Source organism: Anneissia japonica, unplaced genomic scaffold (genome assembly GCF_011630105.1).
Source record: "Anneissia japonica isolate Jap-2015-1 unplaced genomic scaffold, ASM1163010v1 scaffold287737_len543101_cov190, whole genome shotgun sequence".
Classification (NCBI taxonomy): Eukaryota; Metazoa; Echinodermata; class Crinoidea; order Comatulida; family Comatulidae; genus Anneissia; species Anneissia japonica.
In genome coordinates this window covers 106,989-133,702 of record NW_022726340.1, presented here as the reverse complement: position 1 = coordinate 133,702, position 26,714 = coordinate 106,989, and the positions used below count along the sequence as shown (strand labels likewise).

The 26,714-nt window shown below is 34.2% G+C and overlaps 1 protein-coding gene across 3 annotated transcripts in view; it reads right to left on the bottom strand.

Annotated features, from left to right (window-relative positions):
* Positions 1–26,714, bottom strand: part of LOC117113092 (WD repeat-containing protein 64-like) — a 39,184-nt gene that overhangs the window by 11,199 nt on the left and 1,271 nt on the right. Inside the window, exons 2-26 of one of the 3 annotated variants that reach the window (XM_033256321.1) lie at positions 26,458–26,588; positions 25,608–25,713; positions 25,322–25,428; positions 23,582–23,614; positions 22,923–23,033; positions 22,313–22,524; positions 21,907–21,949; positions 21,171–21,268; positions 20,570–20,789; positions 19,407–19,533; positions 18,622–18,770; positions 17,908–18,031; positions 17,366–17,532; positions 16,261–16,431; positions 15,525–15,649; positions 13,610–13,738; positions 12,894–13,008; positions 12,320–12,407; positions 10,951–11,183; positions 10,489–10,594; positions 9,031–9,092; positions 6,290–6,402; positions 3,514–3,726; positions 2,629–2,806; positions 2,123–2,251 (exon numbers count right to left, since the gene is read on the bottom strand). In XM_033256321.1, the coding sequence (XP_033112212.1) occupies positions 2,123–2,251; positions 2,629–2,806; positions 3,514–3,726; positions 6,290–6,402; positions 9,031–9,092; positions 10,489–10,594; positions 10,951–11,183; positions 12,320–12,407; positions 12,894–13,008; positions 13,610–13,738; positions 15,525–15,649; positions 16,261–16,431; positions 17,366–17,532; positions 17,908–18,031; positions 18,622–18,770; positions 19,407–19,533; positions 20,570–20,789; positions 21,171–21,268; positions 21,907–21,949; positions 22,313–22,524; positions 22,923–23,033; positions 23,582–23,614; positions 25,322–25,428; positions 25,608–25,713; positions 26,458–26,588 (3,290 nt within the window). Of the gene's footprint in view, positions 1–2,122; positions 2,252–2,628; positions 2,807–3,513; positions 3,727–6,289; positions 6,403–9,030; positions 9,093–10,488; positions 10,595–10,950; positions 11,187–12,319; positions 12,408–12,893; positions 13,009–13,609; positions 13,739–15,524; positions 15,650–16,260; positions 16,432–17,365; positions 17,533–17,907; positions 18,032–18,621; positions 18,771–19,406; positions 19,534–20,569; positions 20,790–21,170; positions 21,269–21,906; positions 21,950–22,312; positions 22,525–22,922; positions 23,034–23,581; positions 23,615–24,832; positions 24,958–25,321; positions 25,429–25,607; positions 25,714–26,457; positions 26,589–26,714 lie in introns of those variants that run through there. The other 2 variants (XM_033256320.1, XM_033256322.1) reach the window with 2 other exon arrangements.

The window sequence follows — 26,714 nt, the reverse complement described above, 5'->3', positions numbered from 1 at the left end:
TTATATATTTTCTTATTTTTTTTATTTATTTATCAGGGATGCCGTTACGGTGGGCGGGCCCACCCACCTTTGAAGTTTTCCACCTGGTCTAAACCTAATTTCATGGCCCTAGACCCACCCTTATTAACCCAATTTTCCATCATTAAGTTCGACTATTATTATTCAGAGTTTACCAATGTTATCACCCACCCATCATCACCCATCATTAGTTTTCCACAGCTACAACTCTGTTGTAGCTTCAAAAGTGCCTTTGAGGAAATGTGCCAAGTCCCTGACCTGTTTCTGACTGGCATCTCAAGACCTGATATTCATATCATTTAGTTATGTTTGCATTTGTTTTTAAAGACCTGATTATCCCTACTTATAAAGATATACAGTATTAACATTTGTCTAGCTTTTCAGTAGCAATGCTGAAGAAATAGGCTTGTAGGGCCATAGAACAAAACAGAATGTTAACAAGCTGTTATGTTTAGTCATAGACACTCATTACCATACAGACAAAAGAAAACATTCGCTATTGATAATTACTATTATACAACATATGTTATATAAAAATAACAGTTAAGTCTGCATAATTCTAATAAATTATAATGTGATTGATGGATATGATGTATAAAACTGCCATTTCTATTTATAGTTCTGTTATTTTATATTTTTTTTGAATATTTTTTTCTTTAATTTGTTATAATTCATATAACATAATAATCCACAAAAAAATAGAAATTTACATATTAATATGAATAATTTTTTGATTAATATTATCCTCGTCTTTAGCACATTCATATCAATGTATTAATGATTTGCTTCCCTGAAATAATATAGAGCTTTTTTTTAAAATGCAATTAATTGTGCATGTCTGAAGTTTGTGTTTTTATGTTCTGTCCTGAATTCTGGAACAGTCATTGGAAGAATCACGGTTCAGGCTAGAACAAGGACTGTTACAGTACAGTATTTAACATTAGTGTATCGGTCTTTGCGTTCGTGACATGTCGTGTACACGTCTTAAAAAAATCAAAATTAATTTTTAAATAGAACGTGGATTGCACAAACAGCCATGGATGAGTGAATGCATTCTACGTTCTCAATCGAAAGCTCCCTCTCAGCTAGTGACTTTGATGATGTGTGTGTTGCTGAAACCTCTGTAATAGGTTTGTTTATTCAGCTTTTAACTCCATCCCAATACTCAAAACCAAATTTAATTTCATATCAAATCTATATAACGGTTGTAAATCCTCAAAAGTTGTTAATAACTGAACATTTACTGCAAAGTAGGGCAAGTGATAGGCAAACAAATCCCACGTTCGAACGCTCCAAAGTATCAATATTTAATAGAACTCACGGCTCAATTAAAATGTGTCGAAAGTGCTGCCTTTTTTAAACTTCGCTGTATAGCGGTCACTCAAATTCAATTCATCTATCACAAAGCTAAGTATTTTTAAAAGGTGGATTTAATTACATCACAAAGCAAATCACATTATTTCAAAATGGTCATTTACACTTTGAAAGCATAATTAAAAATTTAAAAAACAAGCTTAAATTGACACTGGGAATTGGTAATGGACACTTAAATGCAACAGAATCATACATATTTATTTTTTAACACATCGTGGACCAACTTGTGTAAATTCTAGATACTAAATATTCTTATTTTAATTAATGAACACATATATTATGTATTCTTTAATTCTTTATAGTGATTCTCATGGCTAAATTAATTTTGCCCTCAAATAAATAATTAAAATAGTGAAGTGGAGTAATAAATATTCATATTAAACATACTTTGTAGATGGGAGTGATAAATGCTCATGTAAAACATATTTTAAAGCCCAAAAACTGAGACGAGGTGATACCGGCTTGGATTCTGGAGGTGGATAATTCATCATTAATGTTTTTAAGAGGCTTGCACCCCCTGTCCCACCACTGGATGTTTTCAAGCAAAACAATTATGCAAAAATCACCTCACACCACCTATTTTGCCTGCTAGCAACCCTCACTTAATCATTGAGCACTCCCACTTCACCTTCACTCCCCATGCTCCCCCACCCCATCAGCACCCCCATTTCAATGAGGCCACTGGTATGCAACACTACTTTAAGAACAACATAAAATCAAATTATCTTACCTTAGGAAGATCTTTGGTAGGAGAAGACGCTTTGCGATACTTCAAAGAATTTTGATATTGAAGAGAACTTCCCTGCCATCCACTACCGAACTCAAAGGCTGGCGTCTGGATTCTCTGTGGTGTTTCAACCTGAAAGGATGCCAAGCAAAATAAACAGTTTGGCGTTTGAGCGAATGACAACTTAATAATAATTCATTTTGTCTTAAAGGTTTTGTTTATATAGGACAGAAAATGGGTCAGCACAAGTGGCAGCAATTTCCTCCTTCAGAAAAGAATAACCCAGTGTTGTTGTCAGATTCAAAATATTAATTTAGCGATCCAAAAAAGTGATTGGGCTTCCAGTTCCGAAAATTGTGATCTAAAAGCACAATTTTTATCATCCTAAACCAGACACTCCCTTCCTTTACCCCACTAGGGATCAACCTTAACTGGATGCCTTAGGTGACCCAAAAACCCCCAAATTATTAAAAGCATATTATGAAATAAAATATACAAACTGCTCTTACTCTGTAAACTGGTAGAGCTCTGAAGACAGCACCTGACTGCATCTCTCCGGTACGGAAACTCTCCAGATGATCATTATAGAACAATGGCTTCTGCAGCGCTGTAAAGAATTTCTTATCTTCTGGTTGTGTGTGTTTGAATTGTGCTTGGAAATAAGCTGATCTCCTCATTGGCTTCCACCTATAAACAATAACGATAGAATGCTGATTTAGTTATCAGTACAGTACATAACAAACAGAAATAATTACTTCATGAAAATTGAGAAGTACCTATCTTGAAGATATGACTGAAGTATTAAGGAAATGGTTTAGGATTGTCAAAAGCAGATATATCTGTGTTTCACACATATAAATGACAATTTAACATAACACACCAGAGACATGTGTACATACAGGGACTGGTCAAGGGGTCAATTGGTCAACAGATCAGAAAAAAATCCTGTATTCTTTCCCTAATAATAGTGCACTGTGTTTTTTTTTTAGCAAAGTGCCTTTGTGTAAACAGGACCAACAACTTTACATCTGGTCTAAGAGATAATTTAATTAGAGTAGAGTGTCCTACCCAAAAATTATGTCTCTTTCAAGAAAGTTGAAGACATTATAAAGTGCTAGTAGGCAAACTTATTAAAAACAAATAATACAAATAATAATTAACAATAAGAGCAGCAATACTATGCACATATACACCTTCCAATGGGTGTTGTAAAAGAGTGGGTGCAATGTCATGCAATAAACATGGAGCAAATCTCAGCTCTCTGTGAATAATTAATCCTTCATTGTCTGCCTACCCACGCACTACTGAATAACTTACTCCCTCCCCAACGGCACAAGCGATATGTACCATGTGGGTGTAGATTACTCGGCTCGAATGTCATTCTTTTCACTTACCTATCGCTCTTGAAAATCAGAGGATATCTGAAGGCTTGTCCAGGCTTGCTTCTTCTCTCATTCGTGTTACTTGAATGTTTGAGAGGGCGCTCACTTATATCGTACGGCAATACTGGAGAGCTGGATCGCTCCGCATTTGGAAAGTTCCACGGCCGATGCTGACTGAAGAAGCCCATGAAATGTCCTTGCTGGGGTTCTTGCCCATACCACATTCTACCAAACAAAAAGTGAAATTATTTAACCTCGCAGTCCAACACGGTGATAGCAAAAGTTACAATATATGGTCAGGGGATACAATCTATAATTAAATATTTAGACAACACTGTACATCTGCCACAGCCAATGAGAGTTAATGTTTACATAAAAGACATGACAGGATGAATGTGAGCTGAATTTAAAAGTTAGCAACTTTGAAATGAGATACAAACCATTGAAAAAACAAACTTTAAATTGATTTCATACTATGAAAATACATCATCTAAAAGCTTTTAGTCAGTTTACTGAATTATGCAATTAATTTGCGTAGGCAACGTTATCTATTTTAATGCCTCGTACGAAAGTTCATCTAAACCGACACAGTCAGCATTACAAAATTTGAATATTATTTTTGTAAAATGTGTGGTCCTCAAGGGCATAGTCTAGCCTTGAATTTAGAATTTTGCATTTATGAAATGTAATATAACAATAGTACAAAAATAATTATAATACTGAATAATAATGTTCAATAACTTTTCCAAAACAATATTTGATGAGATGGGAAAGAAATGCTATCCTTTAATTTAGAATTTTTCCTTTATGAGACTTAACGTAATAACAATATAATATGAAAATAATTATAATACTGAATAATAACGTTCAGTAACTTTTTCAAAACAATATTTGATGAGAAGGGGAACAAATGCTATCCTTTAATTTAGAAATTTGCATTTATGAAATTTAATATAATAATATATGAAAATAACTAAAATAATATTTGATGAGATGGCGAACAAATGCTATTAATGAATTCAGAAATTTTGCATTTATGAAATGTAATTTAATAATAGTATAAAAATAATTATAAGTGTTCAATAAATTTTGCAAAATACCATTTGATAAGATAGAGAACAAAAGTGATGTGGTTCTAAAGATGAAAGTTGTGTTGACACGAGCAATGTTTTGAATTTTTTTAAAAGATTACTAGTCATCTTCATCATTCAGTTGTTGAAGACTATATTATTTTGATTTTATCCCCCATATGTTTAAACAGTATTATGGGGAAAAAAACCTATATTGAAGATCAATAAAAAGATTAAAATATGGTAAAATATGCTTAGCAATATAAAAAGGTGTAATTGAACATAAACAAACAATTATAATAAAAAATGGTTTTTGAATAATAATGTTTATATTAATATTTTATTTACAAGGTTTGGAGAAATGTTGGAAGATACATACAGTTTTATTCAACTATTATTAACATCACCATCCTCATTATCATTCATATTATCGCCATAATTTTAGAGGTTTTCAACTTGATTGTGTGCAGAATTTTATCCACAGTCTGGCATTTGGATAAAGAATTTGGTTTGTGTTTTTTTTAAATAGTCACACTAAAAACATCTTGTATATATTTGTATATAGGTCTACTGTATGTATATATTATATTTTTATATACTTTTAATATAATGTATATATTATATTTTTATACAATTTTTTTTTCATATTATACTATTGTATTGAATGTACTGATTTTGTAATAACTACAATTTCAGATGTATAGCTGTTCATTGTAAATGCATGTTTTACACTTGAATAAAATAAAAAATCATACAGAAACAGGCATTGTTTTCACTGGGAAGTTAATTCATATTTTCCGAATATCCCATTATATCATTGGCCCACTGGGCATGGTCATTATACACTGTTGGTAATTTAGCAAAAATGACGCCAAAAATAAATATTATTGTTTTGCCGAAGCACAGTGAAACTTAAAAATCATGATCAATCAGTTGGGAATATGTTTTTACTATTTCTAGGCCTAATGCCTAATTCAAATGGGTAACTGGTAATTGCTAAAACCCTGCAAACCACACAATGCTCCCTGCAAACTTGCAGCAAATCCCCACACCTCCACCTACATCGTCCAAACCACTTAAAATGTTTAAATAATGTATAACAAAAAGAATAAACTATTAAAAACCAAATATTATTCATTTTTCAAGGGGTTTGGATGAGTGAGCGAAGGTTTGTAAGGTACTGTGTGCAATATGTTTTTCATGAAACAAAAAAATCATTTTTCGCTAGCAAAAGTAGATTATTATAACTTTAATTTTTTTATTTTTTTTATTTTGGATTTTGGTATACTCTATAATATATTATATAATAATTATCAAGTGGTTTAGTTGATGTAGGGGAGGTTTGCGGGTGTCTGCAGGAGGGTTGCGAAGTTTATTAACCATTGGTCACCTCAATTTTAACAACAGGGTACTAAAACCCATTCTTAAGTCTGATAGTATCAATTAAATAAACTAAAGGCTTGAGTGATTCTATCTCCTCCTTGGTAAAAATAATATATTTTTCCAAAACAAAAAGGAATGTTCAAAATTTTAGGTCGGTCAGGCTTCGGAAACACAAACTTTTAAGCCGGGCACTCATTGCTTACGAATGTCAGTGGCACTCTGAATGGATCGTCGTTAAAAACGATCTGTTCCGCACGTTTTGCTCTTCATAGAATCGCATTGGCCGACGACAGTCTTAAGTTTTGGCCTAACAATAGATGAGAGATAATGTTTACCTCACAGACCCATCTGTTGACCCAGACACAATAACTTGCATACTGCCAATGTAAACCAAAGATGCGACTCTCGTCAAGTGTGCACGCCAGCTTATCTCTTGCTTAATTAGCCCCTGCCGAGAAAAATGAGATTAATTAGCCAACTGGAACATCATTCGGCAATTAAAATCAGTTGAAGGATCTACAGGTTTACCTTTTCATTTGTGAATTATCATGGGGCATGCTGTATTGGAAGTTATTAATTTTGATTAGGTTGAAATACTCCAGAGAGACAGGGAGCAGAAGAGGCTGTACATTGTGCATGTATTTTGAATCAAATGACTAGGGGGTGATAATTTCATAAAGCACTTTTCTTTGACAAAGCCTAGATGTTGTAAAGAGTGGTTTAATTTAATTTGGTTTAATATCTTTAGCAACATTATTTATTACAATTAAGAAAACCAGATTTTAAAAATAAATGGCTCAAAGATAAGTTTTCGTTTAATATCAAAGTTTAATAAATACTGACAATCATATAACAGAAAGCATTTAAACATAAACAATATATAGTCAGTAGCCCAAATACAAATAACCATTATAATATTATGTCAACAATATCAACATATTTTTTTATCTGTTTATTGGTAAATTACAAGTAACCATTATAAAAATTAATAATACACTTCTAATAAATTTAATTTAAATTATGGAAATTGATTTGACAGATTTTAATATGAAATTTGTCATTTGTTATTAAAAATACAATCACATGAAGTAAAGTTAAATGTACAATATTATGTTAACAATATCAACATATTTTTTATCGGTTTAAATCACAAGTAATCAATATAAAAATTAATAATATATTACACTTCTAAATTTAATTTGAATTATGGAAATTGATCTGACAGATTTATCACATGAACGTGAATTCAAACATTCTATTATATTTACAATTACTAACAATACATTTTATAAAGGATTACAATTTATAAAAATAAATATTACTGTAAGATAAATTTATGTAAATCAGAAAAATGTTATACCACAGCTGTTGCTTTTAGAGTCAAAAGAACTATGAATTAATTTGCAAATATTATTACATTATCCATGTTGATTGACAAGTCAATTGTGTAGGTAGTGAAAATATTCAATTGGAATATCTGTACAAGATGTCAATACAGTTATCAAAAAATTAATTTGATATAGTTATATGTAAAGTGGTATTCTGAGTGACAATCTTGATTGTTTTCACAAAGAGTGTACACTGCATTCTTTAACATCAGGGGTGAATGCAAGAGGAAGCCCAGCCGACCCCCCCCCCCACTCACCAATTTTTAAAGAATAGAACAACAAATGAAAAAAAGGAAATTATATTCAAATCTGTGAGACGTGCCATTTCCATACAGTTAGCAAAATTTGCAATATTTAATTAGAAGCCATAAAATAATTAGCGTTATTCTTCTTTCAAGAAGCCTATCATAAATAGATCTAATTAGCGCCATGGGAGCTACTTATAGCTAATAAAGAAATCAAGTCTGATTGTTAAGCAATATATATTTTCGTCAATCTGACGATAAATTCTAGACATTACATAGACCGAACCATGGATCCTGAAACAGAAGGCTAGCACTTAAACCTCTCGTCACATCTGCTACACTCATTCAATTCTACTCATCATACTCACTATAATATGTATTTTCTGTGACAATTACAATTTTTTTTTTTCAAAGTGTGTAATGGTTTCCAGTGGCAGAGCCAGGATGTCCCCCAACAGGGAGCTTACAGTATGTCCCCGATGAGAAAAAAGGGGAGTGTGGTCCCCCCCCCCCTCCGTAGTGCCGCCACTGATGCTTCCTTTAACATCAGGAGTGAATGCAAGGAGAAGCCAGCTGCTTCCACTCACCTATCTGAAGCCCATCCTAAATAGATTTTAATTAGTGACATGGGAGCTAATTATAACTTAATACAATAAAGAAATCAAGTCTGTTAAGCATTATGTATTTGTGTCGACATTCTGTTTCAGATTTTTTATAATTCATTGTTACACATGTGATATTCAGTTTCTAGGTGATACATAATTAAGTAAAATACAAAGTTTACTTAAATGATTTACTGCACACCACAAAAAAACATAACTAGAGATAAACAAACATAACATAAAAATTCATGTAAAAATACAAACTCTACATATTGTTTTTAGTAAATTTCTTGGCACTATTATTAAATAAAAGATTAATTTTTATACAAGCCGGAAAGAGTATAAAAAGAATTTGAATAAGTTATTCATTAATTTCATAATATTATTATTTTAAAAAGGTTAAAATTACAAAATTACTTAGTGACAAGATGAAAAATTCTAGATATTACATGAACCAAACCATGGATCTTGAACCAGAAGGCTGGCACTTAAACCACCTAGTCGCATCTGCTACACTCATAATACTTATTTATGGTCAAATATTGTAGTCTTATAGTGAGACTGTAAATCCAATTAAGTACATCGAAGCTCTGAGCTCTCATAATAGCTCACTGATTGCAGCAAATTCCCAATGGCCATCCAAGTAGTTATCAATGGTCAAAGGTCGGGAGTAGAAACAAACTGATCAATTGCTTAGATGATGAAAGTACAGCAGGGCCCAGGCACAATCTTTAATTACAAATTTAGAATAATGGCAAATATGAAATTTAAAAAAAATTAAAATAATATTATTAAAAAATATCTTTATATATTTTTATTTTAAATATTTTTCATTACTTACATGTTCTTCTGATTTTGGATTCTTCAGGAAAGCCTCTACATCCCAAATATTAATGTATCCCTCTGAAATTAAAAGTAATATGTACTTTAATAAATGCAAATCAGAGGTAAATGTAGTTACACATTTATGGTCTGACTGCCCGACGAGCTCTGTGAAGATTGAGATTATTATCATTTTTGTTGTTGTTTGTGAGAAAGGATAGATCCCTAAAAACACAAAATAATAGAAATTGAAATAGAATATTCATGAATGTAATTGAGAAATCAAATTTTTATAAGGCCCTTGCTACTTTGTCAAAGCATCCAAGGGATTTTCCCTCAAACCCCCTCTCCAGGCAACTTCCTCCTAAAATTCCACTTTTTAAAACCTATTATGAACACTAAAATTGTTTCTAATTATTGTGAAACACTAGAGCACAGGTGGGCAAATTGCAGCCTGCGGGTTGCATGCGGTCTGACAGCATATTTTTGCAATCTGTGAAAATGAAATAAAAATCCTGAGTGCAGCCTGCCAATAAACATTGCATAGAAAACACCTTGTTTTTGAGGCCTGACACCTATTATATGTAAAAAGTAAAATTAACTAAGAATAAAGTGGTGTAAAATCAGTGCTTGGAGGTTTTGGAAGGTCACTGGAAACATCAAAGTTTGGGTGTGGCCCTCAGTGTTAAATCAAAATTTCACTTTTGCCCTTCGACTGATTTTTATGCCCACCCCTGCACTAGAGTATGCATTGCATTTTTTCCAGCTCTTACAACCACTGATTTTAAATAACTTTGGTATGAAATTTGTTGGAAATTATCAACTACAGTGATTACAGATTGATCCACTATGAACAATTTTATCTGTAGGCCTACAGATGTAAAGGACATAAAAATGTTACTTCTTCAGGTCTCTACTGCACACAAATGAATGAAAATTAAATAGAATATTCAAAAATTATGGGTTTCAGAAATCCTATTTTATAAGGCTCTCAAAATGCATCTTTGAGCGTCCAGGGCTTCACCCCGAAACCCCCACTCGACCTCAAAATTTCAAAAGTCCATTTTTTCCATATCCTCTTAATTCACTAAAAATGTTCCTAAATGCTATAGTAACTAGCTATAGTATGCATTGCATTAAATGCCACTCTTCAAGCTGCTGATTTAATTTAATATTACTGTGGTACGAAATTTGTTGGAAAATTTATGAGCTCCAGTGATTAGAGATGGATCCATTATGAACAACTAAATGATGTAAAGGACATAAAGTTCCAACTTTTGGTCCCTGACAACACCCAAATGAACAGAAATTAAATTCTGGGGGAATCGCCCCACCCCCATGGTGATCGCCCCACCCCCGTGGGGGTCCTAGGTTTCCGAAGCCTAGGGTCCACTTCGCTCGCAAAACGCACTTCCCCATCGAAAATCCTGCCTACAGGCCTGCAAATAAATAATGAAATGAAAGTATACAGACTTACTTGAATCTCCTGTAATTAAAAAGTTGCAATCTTCATCAGAACAAATGGCAGTGATTCCTGAGCCCAGTCTCTTGGTGATGGATGTGCATTCTTGCAACAGTTCACCCTGTTAAGGTGGTCACAGAATTGAAAACAAATAAAATTTACAACAGACAATTACTGTAATACGACCACACCAACACACCCAAGCATTAAGTATTTAATATCGCTTTCTTCCTTTTTAAAACATAATCAACATAAGATCACCATCACTACCAACATCACCACAACCATGACCACCATCACCACCACCACCACCACATATCTATAATCCATACTCCTTCAAAGGTAAATTTATAATCCTTGATTATTGTCCAAAAATTGAGGAATCCAAGAATGATATTTAAAATCTTGGATTATTCAATTAAATAAGTTGAATATTACATTACACTCTACACTATGAAATATCTGATAATAACGTACATCCAGATTCCAGAACCGGATAAATCCATCAGCATGGCAAGAGGCAATAATTGGATCAAACACGGACACTAGCATCTTGGTGTTAGGGTCAATATTTTCCTCATCAAGTTCTTTAAGGAGAGAGTTTGGTGTGCTACTCTTGGAATCGTTCACTATAGTGTTCTGTGAGTTGTCTTCATCTTCAACTATAGGCTTTGTGTCTGGTTCTCTGGTTTCCAAATTGTTTGCATCATCTTCTATGAAGATATAATTTATTATAAGGTATGAGCAAAGAGTATAGAACTGCAGGAGGTCCGAACCTCTGGGTCTCATTGGAATGCAATCCTATCTAGAGGGCATCCTTCAAAAGAACGTAGGCTTCTACATAGTCTTATAGAAAACATGTTAGAGTTTCGAATTCTATTCAAATGTTAATAGGGCGCCCCTATCTTGCCGTAGTACTTTTTTAAACGCTTCATTACTTGCATACAAAATCAGGACCTTTTGCTGTTCTATACTCTTTGGTATGAGGTATATTTGCTTTAATATTAATTTTTTACTCAATGTTCACAAGCATAATTCATGTAGCTAGGCATGATCTATACCTAACTAATCAATCAATCAATTACAAAGTTGACTCAATGGACTAAGATTCATTATGAAACTTAAGCAGTAAAGAGTTGATCAGGTCAGGACTCTTGATGTTCTACAATCAAGTTAATGAAGATTGGTGAGAGGAGAGCTGAGAAGATGATGGGTCCTTGATAATATTTAAGTCTATAAAGTTTGAGGATTGGAGAGCTAATCTGGTGGGACCCTCGATGCAGAGGAAAGCTGATAAGCTGGGGCCCTCGATAATGTTTAAGCGTATGAAGACTGAGGAGCCGACAGCTAATCAGATGGGACCCTGGACCCTCGATGCTAAATAACCAAGTATGTTTATGAGGTTTGGTTAGCTAGCAGAGATCAAGTGGGACGATTGAGATGTCATAATAACCAATTACTTTGAAGTGGAGAGCTGATAAGGTGGGACCCTTGACATCCTAAAAAGTTGCTTTATAAAGTTTTTTAGTTTAAAGGTGATAAGCTGGGACCTTTGGTGTCCTAAAACCAAGTTGCTTTATAAAGCTTTTAGAGCAGAGAGCAGATAAGCTGAGATCATTGACGTCCTAAAGAGTTGCTTAATAAAGCTTTTGGAGTGGAGGGCCGATAAGGTGGGGCCTTTGATGTCCTAAAATCAAGCTGCTTTACGAAAACCATGTTTCTTTATGAGGCTTAGCGTGTGGAAAGTTAATTGTTGGAACTTTTGATGCTATAAGTTTCCTTTATGAGTCACAGTGAGTGGAGTTCTTGTTGGTTAATAAAAATAAATAAAAAGTAAATGTTATACCTTCTTGGTCAGGTTCATTATTGACTTCACCGATGATTTGTTCATTAGCTTCTTCTGTATGTTCCTCATGTTCTTTGTCTTGTTCATACTATAGAAGATTAAAACCAATGATGTACCACATTAATATGCTTCATAGAGACCCTCTGACAATAAATCCCTTAAATATAGAGGGTTATCCCAGATATCAATGTTTGACAGGGCCTCTTGCTTTTGTATTTGTTGTTTTTTATTTGTTTATGATATCAAACAACCCAAACCAAATCAAACTATTAACTTTTATAGGCTTCCGTGTACTTTGTTTTGTACAGCTGTATTAGCACTTAGTTTGCACAAGCTGTAATATTTGTAATATTTATAAGGTAGTTATGGTAATCACATACTTGCAGGTTTTGTAGTGTTAACATTTAATTGACTCGATGGAATATTGTACCATATTATAAATACTGCAAGAGAAATAAATTGTATTTGATTTGATTGACAGACTTAGGTAACATATATATTAATCCATATGCTGAATTTGAAAGGAACATAAATTAAAAATTACATAATAGTAATATATATAATTTAACAGTACCTGTACAGTCTCAATTATTCCTAGGTCCGCTGGATCTTGGACAGTGATGTCTTCTTCTCCGGTTTTGTCATCCATGTTCGATGGAGTTGCACCATTTACAAGCCCTGTCAACTTCCTTAAAAAATAAAAATAAACTTAATCACACCTTTATCATTTTATCAGATATCTAAAAAAAAAAAAAAACACTGATAAAAAAGTAATTTTATTATTAGTTATATTACAAAATTTTTTATAATTACAAGGTTTGAGGGCATTATTGAAAAATAGTGTATTTATAGACATCCTGGTTTGTATGACCTCTGACCTTTTTACTCATCACTTCTAGGCAGGCCAGTCATATTGATCCTAGGATTTCTAGAAATTAATTTCTCCATGCCTAATGTTATATTAAACATTCTTTTATATAGCATGGTGGTATGCATACTGCCTTGCCTAAGATGCTGGGTGACTTGTACTTTTGTTTCTGCTAGTTTCATGAATGCTATTTTCACTACATGTACAAAAAATTAAATAGACTCGAAAGAAAAAATGCAGCACAAAGCAACAGGTGGTAATCTTGTAGCAACAGAAAAAAAATGCACTGTAGCAGGCAATTGTTAAAAATTATTGCCTTCTCTGTAAAAGTCAGTTGATGGTGCAATGAAATTCTTACACAATTTAAAATAGTAATAAAGATAATAATAACAATAAAAATAATAGTTTTTATGTGCACTTACTTAATATATGCTGGGTCTGGACGTCTTGTTTTGTGGACTAAAAATGTGACCATGGCAATGTGACGTGGATACATATTCTTAGATCGATGGCTACTTCTATTGCCGGACGGCAGATTGTGCAAATGAAATCTAAATTTGCGTAAAAGATAATTGATGCTCTTTTATTTATTCCATTAATGACAGTCATTAATGTACAGTTTAGAAATGAATAGTTAAAATTTTTTTTTTAGTCTTTTTTTTAATTTTTTATTTTGCATTTCAGAAATGCTCATCAAATATTAATGACATCAATACTACAAACATGACTAGCATTACATTTACAATACTATATCTTATATTTATAATTGAACGATATTCCAAGAGGATAGACTTACGGCATTGGTGACTCAGAGAGAACCAACCAGGCTAATAAAATAATAATTAACCCCACCTATATTACTTTATATTCAGGATCTCTGTATTTTATTATTATTATTGAACTTGAAAATATCGGGGTATTTTTCCTAAACATTAATGCAACCTGTTCACAGTCTCTCTGAATAGTTTGAATAGAATAAATTTCCATTGCTACATGTGTCCTTGTTATTAAATGCGCATATGTAAGGCTTTACTTAGACACTCTGAAATACTGATTGATTGATGAAACTGATTCAGATTACTAACACGGTAGAAGCGGTTGGTGCAACGGCTGTGGCTTGGATTCTTAACCTTCAGGCTGGGGGATCAAAACCCTTGCTGTGCAAGTTGCTTGTGTCCCTAGTCAAGACACTTTATGTATGTTTGTCTCTCTCTACCAAAGGAATATAAATGGGCACTGGCATATGCTGGGAAAGTAAAACAGGCTGCTGAGTGGGAAGAGTGGCAAACTCCCCGCAGTCTTGCAAGTTCTGGCTCGAGCACCAAAGAATGAGAGACCTGCACTCCGGCCTGCGAGCCCAGAGCTTCAGGTTTGGACCTCTACTTTCACTTACTAAACACGGTTAAACCAAATTTCATTATTTTGTTACAATACACTCCTGTACATGATACATGCATGGTCATCATATGACTACTGTACTAACAATGTCGTTTGAATTGTAGATATACTAATTGTAAAGGCTTTAAAAGATTGTAAAAATCAATCTATTGATACTACAAATAGGCTTAATACTGTACATGTCATTAATTATATATAAACAGATTGCACCATGCTTTGGAATAAGTATGAACGATGGATATAGTACAGCCTGGATACATATACCTGGAATACATAAATTTCCATATTTTAATATTTAATAATAATAATAATAATGGTCGACTTATAGAACGCATATTGTAGAGACCTCTTATGTGCTTAACCATATTACCATCAGTCATTGGATGAAGCACATATGGCACACAACCTCCGACCTCACATTTGAGAGAGTCCAATACCACTTCACTCCAGTATTAAATAAAAAACCTTATCAGTTAACCAATAGCTTTGTTAGCATTTATATAATGAATATCAAGTCAGTGGCCGAGCGGTAAGACAGGTACACAGCTTCAACATCGGCGCTGGTTCCAGCTGCTCCTTGCCCTGGGTTAGGTTGGTAGAACCAAGTCTTTTCAGATAAGGACTTAAAATGGAGATCCAGTCTACACATCTGGCTTGTGTGCACTTTAAAGAACCCATTGCTTCTTTCGGAAGAGTAGGGGGTTAACCCGATGCTATGGTTCATTTCAGCCCTTGTTGTGGAATGATGTGAACATGTACAGCAGCTACTATAAGTGCCTCTTTATGGCTGCTAGGTAGTCAAGGACTACGCCTATACGCAATTCAGCACAATGACGCTGCGATTAATGGGTTATTCTCCTACCTCTTCCTATATTAGTACAGTAGGCCTCCACTACTATCTTATCTTAGGTAGGTAAATTGAATGTGAATGACACTTACAGCTTGCTGACAGTACCATCAGTCAAATTCCACAGGATAAGGTTTCCATTGGTGCACCCAGCAACCATGTGCTGAGGTGGATTGCAGGCTATACAACTCATCTCATTATACTGCAGGACATGATCCTGTCAAAATATCAATCAAAAAATCAAAGCTATCAAACTTCTGTCTGAAATCATTCACTCCAAAACTTGGAAACAACGCAATTGTTAGGTGAGACCATTTTTTTTAAAGCATATTTTCACCACACTGCTGGGTTTCAAACCCAAGACCAATAAATTACCATTGAGGTGTTCTACTAAATTTCGGTACAAAGCTTGTGTGTTGCCGTAGATGTTCTTGTTAGGGCACAATGTTTTCTCAAATTTATTGCATAATACACAATGAATAATGATGAATCACAAGTACTATAGTATAGATAAATATCTGACCAGGGTAATTTAGATTTCCGGTTTGAATCCTGATGGGGACACTATGTTTTTTTTTTAAATGTATTCTTTATCACCAGTGGAGGTGTTTCTCCATAACAATTCCATATTAATCTGAATATTATATATATTTATATATCATATTTGGTGCATTCAAAAATATGATATTATCATTACTCTTTCCTTTTCTTTACAATGTTATATTTATTTGTGCTATACAATAAAATTATATCGAATAAATTTGTTGTTTGTAGGTGCTGAGATAACTACTGTACCTGGGCTTTAGTAACAACACCACTCACTCTTACCTTCTTATATAGACTAGTAATTTGTGCGTTGCTGATGGACGGTAGTGGACTGGATTTGCTGAAGGAATTCACAGGGTTAAAGCTGCCTTCAAAATTGGATGGCGTCATTGGTTGTTGGTAAAAGTCACTAAACTCAAGATACACTATCAGTTCTCTGCTCTCTTGGTTATCCTGATCAAAAATTAAAATAAAAAACATAAAATAAAAAAAAGGCATTTTTTTTTTTTACTATAGCATATTTTTAATGACAACGGACAAATAATTAGTTTATTACGTTTTTAAAAAAACTAATGAATTACTAAGGGGGGGGCCCCCCACACCCCTAATATAAAACAAAGAAATATTTCCCTTCGGTTCAGTTTTTCTTGGGCCACAGCAAAATAATCACAATAACAAAATATAAATTTGGAATACTATATTTTCATGTCTAAATGTTTAAAAAAGTTTCATCATAGGAGTAGGTTGGTAGTATTGCTTAAATCTACACAAAGAGTGGACTAAATGTCAGTAAGCACGACAGGTGTTACACAAAAACACAAAAAGATACCAAATTTGTTGGGGTATTGTAAGCTCTTACAAATATTTGAATAATTTTCCAGCAAAATGCTCTACCTGGTTATAAGTCACTTTGCCCTAGAGTAGATCCATCTAGCCTAGCTGGCCTGCAGGCTCACATTTGTTAGTATTCATAGTCTGACAGTGTAAGCCCACACGTCAAACTTATTCAATTTTCATATTTAAATTTGTAGGCGGATATCTGAGGAATTATGATATGTTGTAATTAAAGGCATTGTATAAAGTTACCACTAAAAACATGGGGCTTGCCATGGCACAGCCAGCATTATTGACAAAAACATGAAAAGATTTTTAAATATATTCATTTTCTCCACATTATAAGCTTTAAATTGATGGGTCATTTACAGGGATCAACTTTAACTATTGCCAATGTTATGACTAAAAACATTACAGCTTCTCTGTGCTAAAGTATACAATTAAGCCACCATGCTATTTATTCAGTTTAACAATTAGCGATAGTATGTTGGTTCTGGGATGCAAGCCTCATATATAACCAAAAACTTGTCAAACTTCATGAATCTAAACTAACCTCAAGCAGACATATTTTGTTGTTCCATCCACTGGCCAGTATGCACCGATGTCCATTAACATCGCAGTACTGTAGTCCAACAATGCTACTGTCGTCTTCATTCGTACTATTCGTGTTCCACATGCGAATCTCCTGTCCACTTCCAAAATCCCAAACTTTTACAGATCCTACACGAATAAAACCCACAGGTTAATGTTGGCCAACATACAACATGAGGATATGAGTATTTCTGGTTTGAAATTCTGGTGTGAAATTCACCAAATATAACCCACACTCACTAAGTCGGGAGACTTTCTCTAGTGAGGTCCTCTTGGTGGTGAGTTGGGCAGTACACTAGGAGAAAATCCCCTACTCTTTTCATAAGAGTGTACTGTGTTCTTCAACGTTCGCACAGACCATTTTGCACACAGAACTAAGGCTAAAATGTCTCATCTGAAAGACCATGCGTTAACGTCACTCGCATTTAGTCCCCTGAGATAAATGCATTCACAATTAATAATTATTATTAATCATGTTGAAATGATATCAATTAATTTCCTTACCATCAACTGCACCAGAGGCTAGTCTATAACCAGTGGAATCAACAGCTATTGCAGTGATTTCTATGTTGGTGCCATGTGCGTCTGATACTGAATACACCGATTTACCAGTCTCTAACTCCCATACCTGGAAAAAAATAATGGTACACAATTTAAAAAAAAAAAGCAGTCCTCTATATGCAGAAAACAATGATAACTGGTGACTTGAACTTCATATGAATTACAAGATGAAAGTAGGGCATTCAAGAAGATTTCATTCATTTTTCAACTGCTACGGTTTATGTTTATGGTTGGTTTGGGAAAATGCTAGCGCTAAACCTTACAAAAATGGAATTACAGCAACTCCACTCAGGAAACAGCTGAACAATTTCATCTGGTTTGAAATACAGATATTATGCTACTGTATTTCTTTGATGGACAAATGAATACCTGGGGTATATAATAACTATCAGTGATGGATCCTGCCCCCCACCCCCACAGAATTTTTCAAAACAAAAAAAAGAATGGAGAAAAAAAGAAAAATGTATTCAAATTTATGTCTGAGAGTGCAATTTCGTTTCGTGGCATACAATTTCTTACCTCAGCTCCAACCATGGTGGGGCTAAGGTGGGTGGACTCTATATCTGTGACAGCCTCTCCCTGAACCAACTCTATTAAGAACTCATTGATCCGCCACTGATGATAAAACAAAATTTAATTGTTTTGTTTAAAACTTACTTTAAGAATAGACTCTGAGCAGACGGTTACAACCTGGTTGAGCTCTTGGTTGTAAAGCAGTTGTACAATGGGTCGATCATGGGTATGGGGAACTTGCATTGTGTCCTGGACTGTACGGGTCAAAGGCCAGAGGTCAAGAACACTTGAACCTAGATAGGATTTTAAAAAGTCAATATTAATTACATTTTGAATCACAAGATCACATTTTACCAGTCATCCCTATCAATAGCAGCATTAAGCATTAATTAGATTTATTCAATATCATCTACAGTTTAGATTCTTTAGAACATAATTTATACATAGAAGTACGAAACCTAAAAACAAACAAAATCTAATTTAAATGTGTACGTAATTTGAGTAACTAATTATTTACTGAGTTCATAGTATTATTATTATATAGTTATTATTATATTATTATATAATTATTATTAAATCATTATTATTATTATTATTTAATTATTATATTATTACTATTATTATTATTATTATTATTATTATTATTATTATTATTATTATTATGAATTTATCCTTTAAACATTAAAAACATTTAAATTTTCTAAAGCTAATTGACTGTCTTTGTTCTATATCTCGATTTTTGTCATTTAATTGCATGTTATTGTATGTGTTGAGGGGCCCTGAAGGATAACAATGTTTGAGCACAGATCAGGCTACCCTGGGTAATGAAGAAATACATAAGGAGCAGTCATTCAAAAAAGATGACATTTTCTTCATCACTTTTTTCAGCCTAGCTGTTTGTTCCCCTCCCTCTTGGTCCTATTGCATACCTGTTATCAGTCTTTCATGCTTTTCATCAAACCACATACAGTGAATCCGCTTTTCCCCTGGTCGCTCTTCATTGTCAGTGAAAACTTGCAAACTCGTCAGTGTATGGATGTCCCAGATTCTGAAAACCTGTTATTAATTTTTAAAATACATATAGTTTACAATTTAATATTTATAAATTACCATTTTTATTTATTAATTACATTTTATATTATTATTACAAATAATGAATAAATTACTGAATATTACTTATAGTTTATAATTTAACATTCCTAAATTACCATTTTTATTTATTAATTATATTTTATAATATTATTAGCAATAAATAATGAATTAGTGAATATATATTACCAAGCAAGAACATGTAACATCAGCATTATTCAATTCATCATTGATTATTTTATTTATTCAGACGTTAAGAGGAACTAAAGCAATCACAGCAACCATTCCCATTAACAAATGTCTAGAAAAATAAATAAAACTAAAACACTGGCAGATGCACAAATACAATTATTTTTCCAATACTATTTATTGTTAATAACATACAAAAAATCTTGAAACAAGGTTTAATTAATAGTACGTATAAGCTTCTTTATTTTCTTAGACTCAATATGCTATAATGAATTTGTTTGCATTTGTGTTGTTATAATGCGCATTCAATGGAATCAATGGTTGTGTTTCTAGTAATGATATGGGGGATGGGGAAAGCTGGTGGGGAGAATTGCAAAAGTGGGGGAGTTAATTACTTCAGCATATTTTCCCCTATTTCCAGTGAGAGATACTGGGGAGGTGCAAATTCTTCCCGAGAAAGGAACCCATATTGGGTTTGCCGCAGCAGTTGCGGTTCTTTTATCAGCCTTGAGGTTGGAGGTTCAATCCCTTGTGCATTTGTGTCCTTGGGCAAGGCACTTTAGCTACGGTTGTCTCTGTCCACCCAGAGTACAAGTGGGTACCTGATAGGTACAAACACATAATGTGCTGATTACAGATGCAATATTATAAGATTCTGCCCAGGGAGCTGAGTATGTGTTCCATATGTGCTTGATCTAATGACCGGAGGTAATAATGTGAAGTGCTTAGAGGCCTTGTTGGCATGAAACGCTATATAAGTCTAACCTTATTTTTATTTTTAATAATCACTTCATAAATTATTTTTATTACTTACCCTAGCAGTTGATAAGCTTATAACATGCTGATCCTTCTCGTTGACAACTAAATCAATGATTGTAAATAGATGGCCGATCATTTTACCCGTGGGTCGGGAGAATATATGAGGATGCCAAATGCGAACTATCTTATCATTTCCTCCGGTTGTTATGATATTGGCACGAGCACAGTAGGCAAAGCAATTGACACCTTTCGGAATTCCGAATGAGCGGCACGGTCTGTGGAGAGATGTGATGTAATGATGTTTAATAATATTATTCTCCTCCTTTTTTCTGCTCCATTTCAATTAATGACTGATGATGATTATAATAATATTATGATACTGATAATGATGATAATATTAATGACGATGATAATATTAATGATGAATAATAATATGATGTTAATGACAGTTATGGTATTGAAGATCAGCATCATAGAGTAATATTGCTGACATTACGTTATGTGACACTCCTTTGTTACTAAGCAACATTATGTAAACTGTGAAAGCACTCTGCCGTATCGACCATTTTGATGGTAGTTGTTCCGTAACGAAGCGGTGTCTCACAGGACTGCGATGAAGCGAAAGTAGTCTATATTTACAATATAAACATACTTACTGATTATCAAATAATCGGTTGACATCCTCGAGGATAAATGAAACATTACTACTGGCCGAACAGGATGCAAAGCACCGTAGCTCAGGGAAATACTTAACCTATGAAAACAATAGAGAACATCATAAAGAGGTCTATAAGAGGAAGTGAAAGTAATTATTGTCACAATCCTATGGTTAAATTGTAATTAAGTTAATAATACAGGTACAATATATTACGCATGGGACCAATAGCTTAATATCACAATTGTGGTTTTTTTCTAAACATAAAAGAGTTTTGGGCTATTCTTTGGAAGTGTAAAAAGCCGCCAACATACTTTGTATGATTGTAGACTTTGTGTTATAACCCAATCACACTTAGGACGGGCTCAGGGCCACTTTTTTTGTGTGTGAACAATCAAACTGGCCCAAATGCGACCTGAAGTTAGTCCAACTTTAATGTTAGCTTAGGTCTTGCAATGAGAGGCTCTTCATATCTGAATATAAACAGAACCAAGATAGCCATGATAGCAGTCAATTTTGACATCTTATAAAATCACATTTTCAGCAAAACCTGGCGCAAGGAGGAAGTGTGGACGGTCGCAGTGCGATCCTGAGCTGATTTAATATACTAATCGGGAACGGAAAAGTCGTTTTGAGTCAGCCGTAGGTAAGGCGGCCTGGGCTCTTTGCCAGTCTAAGCAACCAAAAGTATTTTAGGCCTTATCATCAATAATTGACATCATTATTACATTCCTTACCTTTAACACCCAGTTATCATGGAGCTTGCGTTTACATACAGGGCTATTAAGAAAATTAGAAAATTACTTAGATTAATAAGAATCTAAATGTTATCTGGTCTATTTTAAACAGCGCCACCAATGTCTCACATATTCACTGTGGCAGCCTAGCATGAGCAAATTTTTTTTTTTTCCAGACACATATCTTCATTTGAGTACTTCGATAACCAAAAACAATGCAAGTTTTAAGCTCCCCTATTTTCTCTTTTGTTGTTTAGGCAATTATTTTTCGAAGACTAGCCTAGCCTTAGGCATACTCACTACAAAAGAGTTACCCACCTGTCACAAAGCACAGATAATATGTGGAGCGAAATACGGCCTCGGGAAGTCCCCCATTTTAAATTTAGCAAAAATGGTGTATACTCACTAGCTCAAGTCACTTGGTTCTAGCAATAGATTTCCATTTTTCTTGTCAACTTTTGCATTTTTGGTATTAAGATCTTTGGCAGCAATGGTCATGAGACTCAGGTAACCAAGGTCATCGCCATAGAGAATGCTGTCTTCATGGAGATTGTTGCTATGGGGTACATAGCTCATACACTGCACAGAGTTGTCTATCGGCTTAATACAGAATATGTTCTAGAAGAAAAACACTCTTTTTCTAAGAGTACTGTATGTGTGTAATAGTAAAAACAATTCTTTAAATAGCAAACATGGCAGCAATTAGTTCCACTAAATAGGTTACAATACTGAAAATGACTGTTAGGTTTCCATCGGAATAGTCATTTACAGTAGTTCCCCATTCTCAGATTTAGTTCTGCATCATCATTTTTCGCACCCCTCTCCCCCACCCCAGGCCGAAACCAGCCTATGCCTCTGCACATTCCTAATATGCTAAGGCCTAGGGGTCCCTTGTTATTTTTTACCTCGCACATTGTATATGTATAATCAGAGAAGTAAACCCAAACAAGATTGATACTCACTATCTTTCATTGCATTTATTGTACCATAAATGTATGTTTATGTCATAATCCTACCTGATTCTTGCCTTTAGCTCTGTAATCCCACAATGCAAAGCTTCGTTCTGTTGACACAGTAATCTTGCGCAGACCTGGCAAATAATCCACTCCAGTCACCCATGATGATTCCTATCGAAAATGTAAATATTACTAAGATATCAATATGTAAATAGTATACCAATACATCAGGAAAAGATTAAAATAGCTATTTAGGTTTGGTTAAGATGAAACTTCAGCTAGGTACTGTCAGACTATCAAATTTTATACTTAAAACATGTGACATGCTTAAATATGGTCATGATGACATCACATCATGACCATATAGAGTCACACCACGGCTATATATGGGCATACAACAGTTTTTTTGTCACAGCAAATTTGATAATCTGAACAGATCTTAATAGCTTTATTTGAACTCTAGAATTTGGCAAGTTTTGCAATTTAAGCAAATTACTTGTATATAATTATTGCTTATTTACTATTATTATTATTATTATAAATATTTTACAAGGCCTTCTCATGTTGCCTCAGTTTAGTGTTTCCATTACACTTTAAATCAGAAACCTTTGCCCAAGCCATAAGTGATACCCATTATATTTCTTTTCAATAAGGGAGTTAAATTTGGCTTTTATGTTGGGAGATTCCCACTTGAAAAAAAAACAGACTAAAAAACTCACTTTAACATCTGCACATCCCTGCAACCTCAGATTCTGAATAACAAAAATAAAAATACTGTATGTTTAGAAGACACAAGATCATAAATATGATTTCATTATCACAATGCTAAACTTAACATATTCATACATCTTTGATTAAATTTTGTTTTGACTCAATCATTCGTTAGGCTCTGTGATACTATTACAATTGGGTGGTTACATTCCTTTTTCTTCCAGTTTTTAAATATTCGAAAATAATGTATCTTATTACACCATTCAAAAGTTTTTTCATCTAACACTATGTGCCTTAGAAAATTTGCTTTCTTAAATGTTCCCATCTATGACTTCGGTGCTTCTTTTCAGAATGTAAAATAAGGCTTGCACGGGGTATATATCCCCCCACACAAAAATTAGGCTTGGAATTCTGTCCGCGTATATTGAAGAAAAAAATGACTATTTCCACGTGGTTACACTCCTTTTTCTTCCAGTTTTTAAATATTCAAAAACCTGTATCTTAGCAAACCATTCCAAATTTTTTCGTTAAACACCACATCAGCGCCTTAGAAAATTTGCTTATCTTAAAATTTTTCCATCTATGACTTCAGTGCTTCTTATCAGAATATAAAATAAGGCTTGCGCAGGGAATACATCCTCCACACAAAAATTACGCCTGGAATTCCATCTGCACATATCGAAAAATCAGGGACGATTTCCGTGCACTGTGAAGTATTTGCAGAAAAATTAGGCCTTGGATAATAAATCAGTAGTTACGGTTCATAGTGCACCTATTCTCCTAGCGATTTTCCGAGCAACTATGTATTGGTTTTAGAAATATCCTCCATGCAAATGAAATACTTTACATACAGTGTGGGCTTCTTCAAGGCTACTTCTACGACGATATTCTGGAAACCAAAATGTTTGTAAAAGTAGTAGTACTCCTACCCTTGACAACAACCTACGAGTAGTTGGCCTATTATTGGTAGTGTAGCCTACCTAGGCTAGGTTACGCTTGGCCATCTAGGCTCGACTGGCCAAGCCTAGGCATAAAACTTCAATAATTTACACACTAGTCTGCACACATCAATTTAACGCCGGTGGTTCCATCAGCTAGGCCCTAGGCTTAGGCTACATACATTCTTCAATCAATGCGTTCGATAACATCAGGCTTGGTTAGGTGGGCTAGCCTAGCCTAGCTGATTGAATCTTCAATCAACTGCATGGATTTGTATTAGCTCTACATATCAAATGTACAATCCGGGGTATTCTTTCTACCTTTTACAAAACTTGATAAGCATGATCAATGTTGACCAAAAAATTGACTTTAGGCCTAGCACATCGTTCCTCAGAGCGCTCAAAAATCCCTCGTCACACACCAACGACGACGACCGCCGCGATTGATTTTTCCTTTCCCAGCCAGCTGCAATACACATTCTGAGCATGCGCCAGAAGGAAGTTGTCTGATTGGTTTAATGATCGAACTTCAACTAATTAACTACTGTATTACGCACGTGCACGTGCTGTACTTAGCTGCAGTATTCTTTGGCTGTAGGTAAAGATTAACTTCTTTGAAACAGAGGAACACACACAAGGAGAGGTTCAACCAATACTAAACTTATTAAGAAATTTTCAATTAAGAAGACCTGTAGTCTTGCCAAGTCAATTTACAGACCGAAGACGATGTTGCGGGAGTGGGACGACGGTAGGCCTATCTATCTTATTATTAATAATATCATATCTTGACAGAATACAAGATGACTCTACCTTTCCGCTCCAAACGGAGAGTGCACCCTTTTGTGAAGCAGCTATGTAGATGTCAAGTTGAGCGTTGTGAACTACACTCTGTATTATGTCCCGTCTTTTCTTGTCTCCTTTAAAAACAAAATGATTAATTAACAAAAGTTGGTAAATATGTTCAAAACTATTAATAGGCTAATAATGATAGGGCCTAATAGTTTTATTGTAATGTAGGGCGTAATTATCTCTGCTCGAAAACAAAATTTAAACATATCTACTATAATTAAGAGAATTAACGTTTTGAGATACGTACCCGAAGCTTCTCCAATCCGCTGCTTCTGCGAAACTGTAAACACACTAACTTCCTCCCTCAATAGCTGGTCATTTTCTTCGTTTTCCGATTGAAAATATCCAAACAACTAAAGAAAATAATATTAGGCCAACTTAATGAAATAGACAATTTTAATTACGCTGCTGTCCCGTACAGTTTAGTACCGTAACGTATATCCCATATGAGACTGCACATGAGACAGACTTACTCACAAAATAGATTGGCCTATTGTCCAGGGGCGGAACCAGAGATATCTGAAGGGGAGAGGGGCGACCGAGAGGCAACACTACCGGGGTATAGTATTTTAGACGCCCGGAAACCTCTGAGGCGTTTTTGGCGATCAATAATTTCTTTTTTTACTTTACTTTAAAAAAGAGTGGGGGAGGGGGTGTCGGCCGACCCCCTAAATCCGCCCCTGTTGTGTCTGTTATAATTCGTGGGTAATATAATTTTATCATTCTAATTTTCAACTGAATGGTTATAATTTACCTAACAATGTGTAGGCCATATATAACAATGTTCGACCCCCTAAATCCGCCCCAGTTGTGTCTGTTTTCTCATTCTAATGTTCAACTGGATTGTTATAATTCACCTAACAATGTGTATAACAATAATGTTTATATTTTACCGGCTTAAAACGAATTCCCCATGGCGAGCGCAGCACTACTAAAATATACACAAGGTGATTTACCTAGGATTATACAAAGTAACGTAATTCAAATATTAATTGTTCACGTTCGATAAAAATTAACACATGCAGTATCTTCATCCTTCATGTCCTTTTGGCCTTGAATTTTATTCTAAAATTTTAGAAAAGTCGACTGAATCTTACCTCACTCCAATCAACCTTTGCATCGGGATTCGAGCTGATCTTTTTGAAGATGGCTTTCAAATCATTACTTTTTATATCTGGCCCAAATAACAATCGAATGGAATCACAGAATGCGTCAAAGCGAAGGGTCTCTGTTGACAGAATTTGAAAAAGAATTACAATAATGACTGAAATTATGCAGAGTCTAGAATATGGCCACATTACTTCATGACATTACAAAATGGTTTAATAGACAGTACACAGTAAATGAGAACTGT